Genomic DNA, 16,972 nt, shown 5'->3' with positions numbered 1-16,972 from the left:
CTAGTAATTTATAAATCAGTGATGAATTAAAAACATTCCTCCCATAGGAATGCAGAAAAGTCAAAGTGGGATAATGACAGGCACAACAGTTAGTATGCAGAAACTGAAAGCTCTATGGGGACACGAGGAGGCCACACCAACTCTATAAAAACCTTTCTGTGAAATAAACCACAAAGTGTTTAATGACTTTAACAGCCCCCACCCCAGGGCAAGGCCTCTGCCCTAAAGACTTTAAACACAGCATTTGAGCATTGCATTCTCCATCACATCAGGAGAGAGACACTTCTGTGAAAATAAGTTTTAACAACCCTCAGCACTCAGTTATGGAAGTGTAACAAATGCATTTTATTTGTTTTTTAAACGTTATTCCCCCAAAACAAAGATACTCTTTGAAACATTTACCTGTTATTCCTCCCCTTAAAAATGCTACATAGGTCTGTGTTCCAGCTTGCAAGGCAAGATGTATTTATTACCACCTGTGGCAGTTGTCTTTTGCAAAGTGGGCAGTTTGCCTTATCTCTCTCTGAGTGACCACAATCACTCATCTATCGGGAGGGGACACCTGCTGATAAGAGGCCATTGAATGTCACTGCATGGCTGATAAGAACTATAACATCCCATTGGGAGATGTGAGCCCAGGGGGAGGAGCCAAGCATTGCTACCCAGATATCATCCAGGGGGAGGAGCCAAGCATTGCTACCCAGATATAATCCAGGGGGAGGAGCCAAGCATTGCTACCCAGATATAATCTGGAGATTCTGGAACACCAGCACAGCTTTCTCCATGGGATTCCCCAGAGGAACAGCAGCTGCCTCTCCTTCCCCTGGATCCTCAGAGGAAGAATACATCCTTCTCTACAGATCCCCTTGCTCCAACAGAACCACCCCTGACACTGCAGGAGGGCTGAGCCACATTTCCAATGGCACTGCCACCAACACCCTGACCCACAGGGTGTCACGTTGGCTTCTGACTCTGGCAGTGTTGGTTTAGTTTACTGCATTGTTTATTCTATCTTTTTATTCTCTTCCCTATTAAAGAACTGTTATTTCCTGCTCCCATATTTTTGTTGCCTGAGAGCCCCTTAATTCAAAATTTATAGCAATTGTGGGGGGGGGGGGGGGGTTGTTCTTTTTCTCCATTTCAGGGGAGGCTCCTGCCTTCCTTAGCAGGCACCTGTTTTTCCAAACCAAGACAGTCTGGATGTCTCTTATGAAATGAAATTCAAAATTACAGCAGATGGGCTCGTTTCCCTCTGTTCTTCCTAACAGGCTATGCTTTAATTGTACTTATTTTTCACCAGCTAATCAGAGAGTTTAAGTCCATGGCTTCTTCCATCTCTTCCTTCTTTTCTGCCTCTCAGGACTGGCCAGTCCCATGCAGCAGCCCTTCCCAGGAGGCCTGACCCAGGATGTGACACCAGGCACAGCCTGGCACAGCCCAGCCTGGCACAGCCCTGCAATGCCCATGGGCACAGGGGGAGCCACCAGGGCCTCCTGGCACCTCCCTGGCTGCTGGCAGCCTGCCCTGCCCTGCTCCTGCCACAGCCCTGCAAGGGACAAGCTGCAGTGCCACTTGATAAAACCTGGGGTTTTTACACAGCTCTTGCTGGGCAGCAGTGTCTATGCCATTGCCAGGACAGGGGCACAGCTCAGTTCTGAGAGAGCCATTGTCTGCCACAGGAATGGGGAACTCTTGTACTTCAAAGTGACACAAATTCAAGTGCTTATTTAGGTCAACATTCCAACGTTCTTTCAAGATGGTCAAACTGCCATTATTTGTTAGAATAAGGGAACTTGGAAATACTTCACAGCTGTTCACAGACCACCAACAAACTATTTTTGGTGATCACCTGAGGTTTATTCTGCCCCGCCAGACAACACTGGCTGCAGTGACTTGTTCATTAACCCCTAAAATGCAGAATATACAAGTGGTTTATTTTAAAGGGGCTTTTTCCTCCCATCAGATGTGTAACAGAACACAGAATCAGAACAGACTGGTAGAATTTCCCAAGTATCACTCACCTAAACAATGCAAAGCGTTGCCAAGATTTTCTGGGGCTTCAGTTTTCAGTTTTACTGGTGTTGAATACTTTTTATCTATTAATGGCTGCTTTTCACTCGGGGTCCTCCTTGTGTCTGGTTTCTTTTTCTTGGTAGCTCTGAGAGGCTCAGCCAACATCCTCACTTCCCTGGGGAACGCTGTGAGCACCTGGATGGCTCCGGCTTTGATCTTGGCCTCCAGGCCCTCCTCGGTGCCGAACTCGTCGGTCTGGGAGATCTTGTACAGCGGCAGCACGTGCAGCTGCTCATCGCTCGGGATCACCCCCACTCTCCTGTTGTCCTCCTTGGTCAGGGTGCACACCTGCCAGGGGCACAAGGGCCACAAATCATCCACAGCACAAAGCAGCAGCTCATAAAGGCTCAGGCACTCATCCTGGCCTCCACTGCTGACTCCTGCTCTGAGGCATCAACACCAGCGGGCTTTAAATGCAAACAGCTGACAAATAATTGGACAAATTATTTGTCAGACAAGTAGCATCATCTGTGATGACACAGAAAAACTGTGTCTTTAAGATCAAGGCACGTGTGTCTTCAACAAGAAAGTGAAATTTTGTCTCAGCTTACAGTATGCCAACCTTGGTAAATATAATCTCAGCTGTAAATATACTCTAAAGTTCCTAAGCATTCTGATTTTTTTAAAATATGTAAATACATCATTGATGTTCAGATTAATTCTAAAGGATTATAAAATATGAAAAATTATTTTTGCATTAAACAAAAAGTGTCTATGATCTGGAATTTATTCCATTATTTTGAATTGGTTTTGGTTTTGGTTGGTAAAAGAAAAACCCCAAACCAGCACAAACAGTCACTCATACTGCTCTATACATTTTGCAAATCTCAGCTCTAACTCTCTCCCTCTCTCAACATTTCCTTAAATCAACACTCCACTGTAATTAACTCACAGAGCCCAGGAAATGTTCTCTTAGGCCACTGCCCTACTTCCTGTTATTCTGAGCTGTGAGATGCTGGAGCCCAGAGCACACTGCTGATTATATCCAGTTTGATGAGCTCACATCAGAAATGTAATAAATATTCCAATTTACTGCAATAGTTTTCTTGTTGTCATTATAAATGCTGAACATTTCCAGCACTACTTGAGTTCCAGCTGTTACCAACACCAACCCATCCCCTAGAGAGCAGCACTGATAGTGGCACTGCAATCCCTGGGGTCATTCCCAAGGGATGGCAACAGCTCTGTGTGCCTGAGCACTGGCACAAACATTCACCTCTGCTGGCACCTCCATTCCCAAGGGATGGCAACAGCTCTGTGTGCCTGAGCACTGGCACAAACATTCACCTTCTGCTGGCACCTCCATTCCCAAGGGATGGCAACAGCTCTGTGTGCCTGAGCACTGGCACAAACATTCACCCCTGAGCACTGGCACAAACATTCACCTTCTGCAGCTCTGACACCTCCATTCCCAAGGCTGGAAAGTCATACATGGATACCATGGCTCAGGGAAGCTGCTGCCCCACAGGAGTCACTAACTACACACAGAAAGGAACAGGAGCAGCATCCAAGGATGAGATTCTATTCCCTAAATGGAAGCTTAGCATTCCATCATTCTGCAGGCTCAATCTGACACCTATCATAAACAGTCAATCCAATTTCCCAATCTTCTCACCATTCCTAACATTCCAGGGGAGAAGAATGTTATTATTTAAAACATTTTTTATTTCATAGCACAGCTTTTGCATAAAGGCATCACACAATTATTTCTAGAAAAATAAAAGTACAGAAACACAAACTAAAAAATCCTGAACCAAAAACGTGGTGGCTTGGGCTTTATCAAAGCTCTATGCAAAGCTTGGCAGTTGCAGAGCAGCAAAAGGAGGAAATCTGGGGGGCAGAGAGGAGGAAGAGCTTTTCAGGAGGCAGTGGGAAGGATGCAGAGGGGCTCCAGGGCAGTTAGCAGCTGCTTTGTAGCACTCACTGAGGTACTCACCTCCTCTGGGCAGCCTCTGCACCAGGAGGCAGATTTAGAGAAAACAGAAGTTGTTCAGTGAGCAGGACTGGAACCTTGCTGCCTGTGGGCTCTGCCAGCCACATTCCCACAGCCCAGGCCCAGCAGGGCTCCTGCTCCCCCCCTGCCTGGGCACCTCCTCCCTGCATGCAGCCCCCAGCTCACCCCCAGGGACACGGCACAGCCCACAGCAACAGCCTCCAAATCCCAAAGACGATTCTGCTCCTGCCAAGCTCAGTGACACCAGCCTGAAACTGGCCAGCAGATGCCACTGTGTTCAGGGAGGGTGAGAGGGCTGCACACACAGAGAGCAGGATTATATAGGAGTGGTGTTTTTACAGAGCCCAGTGCACTGTCCGTGTGGGCACCCAGGACATCCCTCTGGCTGTCCAGGACAGCCCAGACCCTGCCAGGGGGCTCAGAGACCCTGGCACAGAGCCCAGAATGCCCCTGTGGGTTTGATTGTGACCCATGGAGCAAGTTACCAACCTGAGATGGAGATCAGCAAGCCACAACAGTTTAGGTAGAATAATAATGAAGTTATCATGGGGTGGAAAAATAGATTTTAGGGGTTTTTGGTATGGGGATTCAGGGGGGCAAGATGGATGGATTTGGGTGTGTCCAGCCTTTCTGCTGCTTCTTCTTGGCCTCCATCTTCTGCTGTGATGGTGGCACTTTTGGATTGGTTTAGAGTAGAAGCTCACTGTCTAACATGGGTGATAGATATTGGGAAGTGATTGTAAACATTGCACACGTAGTTTTTAGTATAAAGACATAACACCACCCCAGAGCAGGCAGAGTGGCTGGAACTGTCCTGCTGGATGGACCTCAGCAGGGCACGAGAAATTTTTTTATAGATAAGGAACAATAAACAACCTTGAGACCAAGAAATGAAGAGCCCTGACTCCTCCTTCAAGTGCCAGGCTGGAAAAAGAGACTTTTAACCTTCTCGGGGTCGCAGTGACCCAGAAAGACCCCAAGGTTTCCCCTTCTAAATGATAAACAAAAGCAGTAATAAAGTCAGCAAGGAGGGGCCTGGCTCCCTCTTGTTTTCACCAGAAAATGGGCAGTGGTCTCATAGAATACCATGTCCAGCCCAGGCACTAGTCTGAAAGAAGTCTTGAAGATTCAATCCACAATATTTTTTATTTTGAATATTGAGACCCTCATCCAATTCACAATTACAAATTTCCAGGCATAGCCAACACCCTGTGGAACAAGAAAGATGAAGAACTGTTCTGAGGAACTGAACAAGATGAGAGCTGTACTGTATTGACACAACTGTGGTGCGAGTACTGTCAACTCCAGCACACCCTGGATATTAAATACTGACTTCAAATACATATTAGGAAATTAATGTATAACCAAAATGGTATCCAGATCTGAAGACCAGTACATCTACAGCCTAAATACCATAACACCAATTTTAATATATATATATACTTTCACAGTTAATGCCCCTTTAATATATTTTAACATAAAAGTGAGGGTGTTAGGGCAAACAGATAACTGAAAATAATGATATGAGAAAACCAGCCATAAATTCAGGTAGTACAGATTAGCTAAAAACTTACAGCAAAAGGGGGTAAATCATCAAATGAGAAACTTCTGCTTAAAAACTACTCCAATATTCAAATCTGCGCAAAATATTCCATTAAGAACTTAGGAGTCATTGCTGAGAAGTGAAAAGCAGAATTTTCCATTGGTGCTGACGCTGCTGCAAACTGACCAGAATGAAACACAACCATGAGAAAGCCATCAAGTCTGCTAAAGGCCATTTACAGCATATCCTGAAGCTGCATATCCTGCTACTCTGCTTTTTCCAGAACAGGCAGCTAAACCATCCAGGATGCTCAAAGGCCAAAGAAGTGTTGGCCAAAAGGTTTGTTTAGCTTTCCAATGTGCTTGGTGATCAAACTCATCACCTATTCTGGGTTTAGTGATGTCATAGTAAAAGTTGCATGTTTATGAAACTTGATTATGAAACTATTCCCTTCATTTAAACTTCAAATGCACCAGGAACTCAGTGCAATCCCCTGCAGACATCCATGTGTAGCCACACAGCTCCCAATGTTATTCTGGCTCTCTTTGATGTGCCTGTGTCCTCCTGAACCCCGCATGTAGCAATGATGGAGCTTTTGCACTGTGTTGTAATAACAGATGGTTCCCATTCAGGTTTCAGCAGCCAAACAGCCTTTCCAAACCTGGGAGATGCAATCATGTTCCTGCAGCCCTCCCTGAGCAGCTGGAGACACAGTGGGTGCCCCTGGGGCCTCAGGGGCTGCTGCAGCCCTGCCCACCATCATGGATAAAACATCTTTGCTTTTCCTTTGCAGCCAGGACAAACCACGTTGTTCTCTTGGCCTGCTCTACCCTGAACAAGAGTATGCAGGTCAAAACTAGAGCAGGGAACCCCAAACATCTCTTCCTTTTGCCCACTTGATGGCCCCAGGCTGTGCCATCAGACACAGGTACAGCCCAGAATGCTCCCTGGGAGCTCACAGGTCAGCAGAGTGACCCTCTCACATTTCTCCATTTGCACAATAGAAAAATCAAACAGAAATTCCTCTTTACAGGTCCAGGGATTCATCCTCCTCCTGTCTGTGATAAACTGAAGCACCAACTGAAGCACCTGGAGCTGCTGCAGCCCCCAAAGTGAGCAGGGGGTGCAGACACTGGTGTGACCATGCACAGCCACCCTGTCAGCCACTGCAAAGGCCTGGAGCCCCCTGCCAGTGCTGTCATGCGCCAAAATACACCCAGGCATGGCAAAAGCAGAGGGTTTGGGGGTTTACCTGAACCCCAAAGAGTTTGTGGACAGACTGGTGATTATCAGTACTTAGCTCTACTGCCAGTAATGAATGACATATTGTGGGTGCCCTCAAAGCACAGATTTATCTTCCTCCCCTTGCTCCCAAAGTCTGCTGCAGAACTGCAGCTGGTCTGTCCTTCCTCAGCCCAGCACCAAGGGCCCCTGCCCCAAGGATGAGCAACACCCACACAAACTGCAGAACCAGCAGCAGCCTTTGTGCCCCAGTCACTTCTAAACGCCAGAAAGAACACTGCCAGTGCCTTAAATGGATCCCCACAGCTATGAAGAGCATGGCCCTTCACAGCTAATCTGATAAAGGAACAGAAGTCCTCACATTTCACAGGCTCCATCAATAACTACAAAGCTTTTATCTGTGTTGCCCATTTAGCTTCACATCCATAAGGAGCAAGCACCCTACACTGCAGCTGTAACACACATCAGTGGCCCTCAGGAGAACTTAAGAGATGGCAAAAGAGTCTAAGTAAAAATGAATGGTACATTTATTGCCTTAAAGGTTCTTTAAAAACTCACTTTGTAGGCAGAAATTATTTCTGCTTCTTTCAGACAAACACATTAGTTTACATCTCTGTAGAATTGTCATTGTACTCCAGAGCAAGCAGGGAGTGTTTGTTTTTAGCTTTCTACCAGAAGCAGGGTCAATTCAGAGCTTGACTCTGCTAGCCAGACACAATGTTTAGCAGCTCAAATCTTCAGTGCTAATTACCATGTAACAGCAATCCCCAATTTGTGTAGGTTAAGGTCTGCTATTCTCTCTTGGATCTCCAGAGGGCATTGCCAAGACACTTCCACTGCTAACACAAACTTTACAGGATGATTAATTTTCAGAGTCACATACAAATAGTGCAGCTGATCTAACACACAAACTGAGAAAAATGCAAGAATGTTTTAAAATATATTCTTTTAAGTGTACAGGAAACTTATTCCTTATTATTAACCTCATTTAAGTCCTTTGTTGAATTTATGACTGTGCCTGGTTTAAACAATTTGAACAGACTCTGGCTTTCTTTTTCTTTGGGTGGCCCATGCAGAATTCCGTGGTACTTGCAGTAAAGGTGATTTACCAATGATGAAGGGAGAAAAGGAAAAGGTGTCACAATAACAGAGCCAGTAGCATTTGCAATTATCAACTCACAAGGCATTTACTTCAACCTTTTTAGCCTAGAAGAACTTTAAATTTTATAAATAAAGATTTTGTGTTCCTGCAAGGGGAAAGGGAAGAAATCTTAACAACACTAACAAGATGACAAGTACACCCTGTAGGGACCTTAAAATGTAAGGTGTGACAAGCAGTTAAAAAAAAAAGTGATGGATGTTGGAGGTTTCCAGTGCAGTGCAAATTGTTCTCATTCTGTTCATGACCACATGATGAGAAAGCAATCTCTGGGAGAACTGTCACCCCAGAATTGTACCTGCACTCAGTACATTTTACAGACAAAATGTAACTATCCCCTCCATCATGATCAGTGATTTATAAGAAATCATCATGGATTTTAAGCCTTGTAGGCAGTCCCACAGCACCTTCTGGAACCAGACAGGAATGCAGGAGGTGCTGGCATCACATGCACTAATTTCTTTTTGTGTCCTAACCACCACATTTCCTATGGTATTACCAGACTTGGTTACAAGCCACAACTAACAACCCTAATTTTGATTGTCATGAAAATCTGGACTGAAGCAAGCCCAGCCTGTCCTGCCATCCTGCTTGCAAAAACCAACGTTTTCTGCTTTAGGCTTCCAATTCATGTGAGTGTAACTGTGCACAGACAGGAACAGCAGACACAGCCCCAGCTCCTCACTGGGAGGCTGCACAGACCATGAGGAACCTCCCAACCCCAATTCACCCTCATAATGGCCCAATTCAAGCTGGTAAACTCGAGTGTTGATACTTACAGCTGGTTTCTATTTACAAACAGCCCCTTGCTGCAAGGATACTAAAATAAAGAGAAATCCTATCTAAATAAAGAGAACACAGGTGTGCAGTATTAATTTGTGAGTGAGCTACCCATGAAAACCAGACTGCAAGGCAGAGTATTCAGCAGTTATAATCAGTTGGTCGTGCTCTGCAAAACTGACAAAATTTGGTAGAACTGGGTGGAAAGTGATAGTGATGAGCACACAATGACCTCACACAAGTTGTTCCATGTTTCTGAGATGTGGAACCACTTGCAAACACACCACACACAATCCACGAAGCATCAACACCAGCAAGGACCATGTGAAGCTGAAATGGCAGCAGGTGCTTACAGATAAATGCAGTTGTAGAACTATTCCCCAATAATTCCACAAAAAAGGTTTAATTGTCCCTCCAGCTGCTTCTGGCCATAACTTATGACTTTTTTGGGATCCATTAGGGTAAAATGAGTAGCAGACTCAGCTGCCATTTTGTCTCTAATTCAGGATGTAATGAAGTACTCAGACCATCTGAATGCATATAATGTAGTTTGTCTGACAAGGAGGTCTCATTTTCAAGTTTAGAATCTTTAAGGGCATCAAATTCCTATGCTTCAGAAGCAATTTTGCAATGCATACTGCCAGCACTAAGCAAAAATAACAGTCAATTGATGACTGCATTCCTGGTGGATTCCCAGAGCTGCTTCCATACTTTAAAGGAATGGACCTTTGCTCCCCTTACAAACACAAATTAACATTAAAACAACTCTACCAGTCATTTCATTGCTGTCACATAGAAATGGTCAGTGTTAACTATAGGTGTAAATGCAACACTTTATTGAATCACAGCAACACAGTAATTCAGTTTGCATTTCCAAAAACAAAAGAAAAATCTAGAGTAAGCAGAGATTTCAGATAATTTTTTTGCAGATATCCATCCTTTGATAGATAGGGAAGTTACTGTTGTTACCTGCACTGCTGTACAAGAAGTCACCCTCACTATTCAGAGCACTGGGATGCTCCAACTGCTCAAAGAACACTGCCAGTTGTATCTTTTCTGCTTTGACCTTGTCCTTCTTCAACACTACAGTGTTAATTTCTCAAAGATCACTTAATTGAGTAATTCCCAATCAATTTTCTCACTGGCAATCCATCAAGGCATATAATACAACCACACCAATCTGTGGGTTTTCCTTTCATACTGAGATTTAAAGACTGTAATGGTCACCTGGCTCCACTCCAATCGATACTGTCTGCTTCCTGCCCTGTATCTACACTAACATGGAGCCTGGTAGGTGCCCAGTGCAAGAAAGAGTGAATTTGGTGAGCCTGGGGGAGGTAAGTTACTAATCAATCAGTTTGCTTTAGCTCTCCCTCTACAGAAGTCTGTACAGCTCCTTGGTTAATCATTTCCCTTTAGCATCAGCCCTTTCCCAGGAAAAACTGACCTGCCCTCTGGCCAGGCCTCTCCAGAGGACCAGCAGTCTTCAGAGAATGAAGGTATTTTGTAGGAGGGATCACTCCCATTCCCTTTCTGACCTTTTATGCAATAAAATGAACTCACGCCCTCTGTAGACAGTAACAAATGAGTCTTTAGAGAATGAAGGTATTTTGTAGGAGGGATCACTCCCATCCCCATTTTGATCTGTTATGCAATAAAATGAACTCATGTCCTCCGTAGACAGTAACAAATACATACAAACAAGATGAGCATCGATAATGGCAACAACCTGCAGTTAATTGTGAAACCCCTGCAATGAAATGAGCCCCCAACAGCAGCAGCAGCACTCGGTGAGAGCACAGCGAGGAGGGCAGGGTACGTACCACGGTGCTGCCGTTGTGCATGTTGTGCGTGTCCTTGTGGGCGTGGGCACAGAAGTCGATGCAGGCGGTGACACCCGAGAAGGGCCGGCCGTCCTTGCAGCCCAGCCGGCAGTCGGGGCCCATGTGCTCGTTTTCCACCTGCAGGGAGAGAGAGCAAACTGCAGACACTGAGAGTGCTGTGCAACCCCACCAGGCACCCACAGCCCTGGGACACCATCAGGGCAGCCTTTTCCACCTGGAGAGAGAGAGAGAGAGCAAACTGCAGACACTGAGAGTGCTGGGCAACCCCACCAGGCACCCACAGCCCTGGGACACCATCAGGGCAGCCTTTTCCACCTGGAGAGAGAGAGAGAGCAAACTGCAGACACTGAGAGTGCTGTGCAACCCCACCAGGCACCCACAGCCCTGGGACACCATCAGGGCAGCCTTTTCCACCTGGAGAGAGAGCAAACTGCAGACACTGGGCACTGAGTGCTGTGCAACCCCACCAGGCACCCACAGCCCTGGGACACCATCAGGGCAGCCAGGCAGACTCAGGGGTTTATGTTTTCCTATGAAACATGCAACATCTGTGGCTGGATGCCAACAAGATAATCAGGTCAGCCACAATCAAATGTCTTGGACCGAAAAACATTTTATTTACAGCATGATCTCTCAGCATTTTTCACAGATAAAAATATGGTGCTTACTTAAGCACCATGAGTAGCTTAAGTAGCTCAAGTAAAGAGGGGCAGTGTGTGGAAACCTGCCAAATGCACCAGGATTCCAAATGCACAGGCACCAGGAACACCCTCTGGGGCTGCTCCTCGGATTGAAACTGTTCATCAGAGCTGGATCTCACACACCCACCTGGTTCTGGAAAGCTTCTGGAGCAAGCTTCTTATAAACCGGAGCCACATCAGTAGCCAACGTTTGCAAATTGTTTTCAAGAAGTTCCTCCTGCAGGGAAAGGCAACATTTGGTGCTGCAGCTCGCTTTGAAAGAATCTCAGCCAGTTTAGACGTGCCCAACAGGTCAGCTTCTAGCCCATATTTTATTAAACTGACTTTGTTCTGCTGCCCTTTGTCACCAACCATAAATGCCTGCTTTTGCATGACTAACCCGTCAAAGCTGTTAAACAGAAATCAGCCAAATAACAATAGAGAATACCTGCTAGGTCAGAGCAACCCAGCACTCAGGAACTGATTCTGCATCACTTTCCATATGCAGCCAAGGAGTGAGGTGTGTTGCACACAAAACCACAGAAGTAACATCCAAGGAGAAAAATCACACCCCAAGCTGAGTGGGGATGGAAGCCCAGGCCTTCTGTTGGTGTTTTGCTTATGGGGCCTTAGTCTGTGCTGACACCATGTGAGAAACTGCTAATAGCATTTATCTTCAGCTCTTAGGTCTTCTCTCAGGAACTTTTCTCATTTTCTGATAACTGTTTTGTTCTTTGGAGGGGCAAAAATCAGGACTTAATGGAAATAACTACTAGATTCAGAAATAACATTCCCTTTATATGGCTAATCCATATAAACACAGAATTAGCTAGGTGGGCTTCTACAGCAGTGTCACATTTAAGCTCTTATTTGTAGAAACAATCCCTAAATTCTTATCCTAAGTTTTTGCTTTTCCAGGAAAATCACCAACCAACTGGGAAAGCAGAGGGCAGTGACAGACTCCCTAATTTCTTTTCCTCCCAGGACCAAGCTTTGAGAGAACTGCAGCTTCAGTTTCCCACAGTGCATAGGGGCAAAATGAAGCAAGCTGTTATTTTTTATTTAAAAAAACCCACTTATCACCACACACTGTAAACACCAACATAAACACCAGCAGACTTTGCTTTTTTCAATGGGATGTTACATTACAAGATGATGCTGTATTTTTAACTTGTACTAAAGCCAGTTTTATCAGCTGTAAATGGCTACCACAAGGTTTTCTGAACCACATTGAAGCTAATGTGGTTAGTTAATGTGGTTAATTATCCATCCTACCAGGAGAATATCTACCCTAAGAACCATTCTTTCCTCAATATATTACACCCTTAACCTCCTCTCATTCAGCATCAGAAACCCACAGAGAAAATGCATGCACAGAATGCTCCATGCACAGCATTAGACAGGGGATAACCTAAACACACAGGCAACGGCAAAGGACAGAGAAGGAACAGGACCCCTAAAATGCAAGGATGCCCAATAAATACATTTTCCTATTAAGTGGAAGTTTATAAAACAAATTCCCTCTTGTGACAAGCAGGGCTGGGTTTGGCTGCAGAGCCTCAAGAAGGAGCTCAGTGAGGAGGGCTGAGGGGCAGAGTGCTGTGCTGAGGCAGAAGCCCCCCTCAGCCCTAGTGAGGTTTGTGAGTACCCCAATGAGGTTTGTGAGCACCCCAATGAGGTTTGTGAGCACCCTAATGAGGTTTGTGAGCACCCCAATGAGGTTTGTGAGCACCCCAATGAGGTTTGTGAGTACCCCAATGAGGTTTGTGAGCACCCTAGTGAGGTTTGTGAGCACCCTAGTGAGGTTTGTGAGCACCCCAATGAGGTTTGTGAGTACCCCAAAGAGGTTTGTGAGCACCCTAATGAGGTTTGTGAGCACCCTAGTGAGGTTTGTGAGCACCCCAATGAGGTTTGTGAGTACCCCAATGAGGTTTGTGAGCACCCTAGTGAGGTTTGTGAGCACCCCAATGAGGTTTGTGAGTACCCCAATGAGGTTTGTGAGCACCCTATTGAGGTTTGTGAGCACCCTAGTGAGGTTTGTGAGTACCCCAATGAGGTTTGTGAGTACCCCAATGAGGTTTGTGAGTACCCCAATGAGGTTTGTGAGCACCCTATTGAGGTTTGTGAGCACCCTTGTGAGGTCTGTGAGCACCCCAATGAGGTTTGTGAGCACCCTAGTGAGGTTTGTGAGTACCACAATGAGGTTTGTGAGTACCCCAATGAGGTTTGTGAGCACCCTAGTGAGGTCTGTGAGCACCCCAATGAGGTTTGTGAGCACCCTAGTGAGGTTTGTGAGCACCCCAGTGAGGTTTGTGAGTACCCCAATGAGGTTTGTGAGTACCCTAGTGAGGTTTGTGAGCACCCCAGTGAGGTTTGTGAGCATCCTAGTGAGGTTTGTGAGTACCCAATGAGGTTTGTGAGCACCCTAGTGAGGTTTGTGAGCACCCTAGTGAGGTTTGTGAGCATCCTAGTGAGGTTTGTGAGTACCCCAATGAGGTTTGTGAGCACCCCAGTGAGGTTTGTGAGCACCCTAGTGAGGTTTGTGAGCACCCTAGTGAGGTTTGTGAGTACCCCAATGAGGTTTGTGAGCAGCCCAATGAGGTTTGTGAGTACCCAATGAGGTTTGTGAGTACCCTAGTGAGGTTTGTGAGTACCCCAATGAGGTTTGTGAGCACCCTAGTGAGGTTTGTGAGCACCCTAGTGAGGTTTGTGAGTACCACAATGAGGTCTGTGAGTACCCCAATGAGGTTTGTGAGTACCCAATGAGGTTTGTGAGCACCCTAGTGAGGTTTGTGAGTACCACAATGAGGTCTGTGAGTACCCCAATGAGGTTTGTGAGTACCCCAATGAGGTTTGTGAGCACCCTAGTGAGGTTTGTGAGTACCACAATGAGGTTTGTGAGTACCCCAATGAGGTTTGTGAGCACCCTAGTGAGGTTTGTGAGTACCCCAATGAGGTTTGTGAGTACCCCAATGAGGTTTGTGAGCACCCTAGTGAGGTTTGTGAGCACCCTAGTGAGGTTTGTGAGTACCACAATGAGGTTTGTGAGCACCCCAATGAGGTTTGTGAGCACCCTAGTGAGGTTTGTGAGCACCCACACAGCCCAGGGGAGACTGAGGGCTTGCACTCAGGTGCATGAGAAACACCTCAGAAACCCTTTTAGGACAAGTCAGGAGCTGGGAGCAGTATTTACCTGCAGTGAATCAAGTGACATCTCTCAAGAAGGGATGTCTCACACTGTGTGTACACAGAAAGATTTCTGCAGTGTAACCCCAAGAGTGCCCAAAACATGCCAGCTGTGCCAGCAAAGATGTGGCACTTTTACCTAGGAGATCCATAGGGAATGGGGTTGTACACACCTACAGTCACAACAAAAGGCACTGTGGAGTCACCCTGAGAGTCTCTGTTCACCAGGCAGTAGTTACCAGCCTACAACACCTTTATTCCTTCTTCAGAAAAATATTTCAATGTAAAGTAACTAATGTGGTTGGATTTTTTTAGAGGTTTGTTACTTCACATAAACCATCACTGCTTTCTGTGCTGCCTCACCTTTATGGCATCACTAACACTCATAAGCAGCAATTTTGGTATCATTTCACTGCACTTCATTTTAGTGTATTAATTCCTTCAAAACTATTTTAAAAAAAATATGCTGTCCACAGAAAAAAACAGTTTATTCTTGGTGACAGAGGGGAGCCCAGGCTGTCAGCTGGTCCTACAACAGGAAAGCAGTGCAACCCCAAGGTACAACATTTTCTGTTCCAAGGCAGAAGGCCTGAAACCCTGAGCTGCAAGCTTGGCCGTTAGAAAAGGCTGTTACTTACAAAGAATTAAAATTTCACACAGAGTTACACAGTGAGCTAAACAGGCATGCACAAAAGCATTCAGAATCATTTTATGGTATATAAACACATAGTAATCATTCCACTGAATGAAATCTCAGTGTCATTTATTCTAAATACTACAGTCACAAAAATTTTGTTGGTCAGTTACACATACATGTGGGAGAGAGAAGGGGTGGAGAATGTCTAGTTCTGAAAATCATCAGAAAAGGCATTTTGAGAAAAAACATATCTTACTTGTTTAGGGTCATCAGTGAGAAGCCTAAATTTCCTGGGGTTTTTGCTCCTGGCAAACTTACAGCCATTGAAATACATACTCCATGAACAGCCAAATGAGAATGATGCTCCACAAGTTTCTGGGTCAAGTCCTTGACATGCACAAGAACGACTAGAAAAGGAAATAAAGACATAGCAGGTCAGCTGGCAACACAGCTCTTGGGTCTGGGTTTTTTTTAGGTCAGTGCTATTTTGCTATTTCTTTTATAACACAGAGCATAACAAAGGAATTTGTGAAATTCATGACTTGACCAGGTATTTTCCATTAAGAAAATACTCCTGTGTAGAGGGCTGACTTTTCTCCATGAAGACAGTCTCAACTTCCCCAACAGCCAAATTTGGGACAGAAATATAAACAGTTACAGCTATATAAATACAGCCATGCATTCATTTTGACTTATCCAGTTGGATAACATCTTCAACCAAGAAAATAGCCCTGCTACTTAACATTACCCTAAATCCAATAGTTCTTGTTTTATGTGCAGCAAAATCATTAACTCCAAATTGATTTGACTTTCTGAGTAGACCCTTTAAGAGCACAACCATTAGATTCAGGTTCCCTACAGCCCTCAGTCTGTTAAACGTGGGCTACACAGCAATCAGCACACAGGCAGCACTGCAGCTGCAGATAGTCTCTAATCAATTTAAATTCCTGCCAGAGGCACAGAGGATGATCCTAATTTTGAGTGTTCAACCTCGTATCTACTTTACCAACTCACATCCCCTTTCTTGGCAGCTCTGTTAGCACTGCTGTGAGCACAGGGCACACTGGTGGTGTTTGGGCAGAGCCAGGAGCAGCTCATGGCCACTGAGAGCCCTGGGCATGGCGCACACAGCTGCCATGAGAGCTTTGGGCATGGCGCACACAGCTCCTGCTGAGAGCCTTGGGCATGGCACACACAGCTGCCATGAGAGCCCTGGGCATGGCACACACAGCTGCCATGAGAGCTTTGGGCATGGCACACACAGCTGCCATGAGAGCTTTGGGCATGGCACACACAGCTCCTGCTGAGAGCCTTGGGCATGGCACACACAGCTGCCATGAGAGCCCTGGGCATGGCACACACAGCTGCCATGAGAGCTTTGGGCATGGCGCACACAGCTGCCATGAGAGCTTTGGGCATGGCACACACAGCTCCTGCTGAGAGCCTTGGGCATGGCACACACAGCTGCCATGAGAGCCCTGGGCATGGCACACACAGCTGCCATGAGAGCCCAGGGCATGGCACACACAGCTCCAGCTGAGAGCCTTGGGCATGGCACACACAGCTGCCATGAGAACTTTGGGCATGGCACACACAGCTGCCATGAGAGCTTTGGGCATGGCGCACACAGCTCCTGCTGAGAGCCTTGGGCATGGCACACACAGCTGCCATGAGAGCCCTGGGCATGGCACACACAGCTGCCATGAGAGCCCTGGGCATGGCACACACAGCTGCCATGAGAGCTTTGGGCATGGCACACACAGCTGCCATGAGAACTTTGGGCATGGCACACACAGCTCCTGCTGAGAGCCCTGGGCATGGCACACATTGAGAGCCTTGGGCATGGCACACACAGCTGCCATGAGAGCCTTTTC

At 46.1% G+C, this 16,972-nt stretch overlaps 1 protein-coding gene across 1 annotated transcript in view; it reads right to left on the bottom strand.

Moving 5' to 3' along the window:
* Positions 1-16,972, bottom strand: part of TET1 (tet methylcytosine dioxygenase 1) — a 46,319-nt gene that overhangs the window by 11,331 nt on the left and 18,016 nt on the right. Inside the window, 4 exon segments of the mRNA XM_063164208.1 lie at positions 2,022-2,361; positions 10,575-10,712; positions 11,424-11,513; positions 15,355-15,505. Of these exon segments, the coding sequence (XP_063020278.1) occupies positions 2,022-2,361; positions 10,575-10,712; positions 11,424-11,513; positions 15,355-15,505 (719 nt within the window).

This window comes from Melospiza melodia, chromosome 9, assembly GCF_035770615.1.
Source record: "Melospiza melodia melodia isolate bMelMel2 chromosome 9, bMelMel2.pri, whole genome shotgun sequence".
Taxonomy (NCBI): domain Eukaryota; kingdom Metazoa; phylum Chordata; class Aves; order Passeriformes; family Passerellidae; genus Melospiza; species Melospiza melodia.
This window is presented reverse-complemented; position numbering and strand designations above follow the sequence as displayed.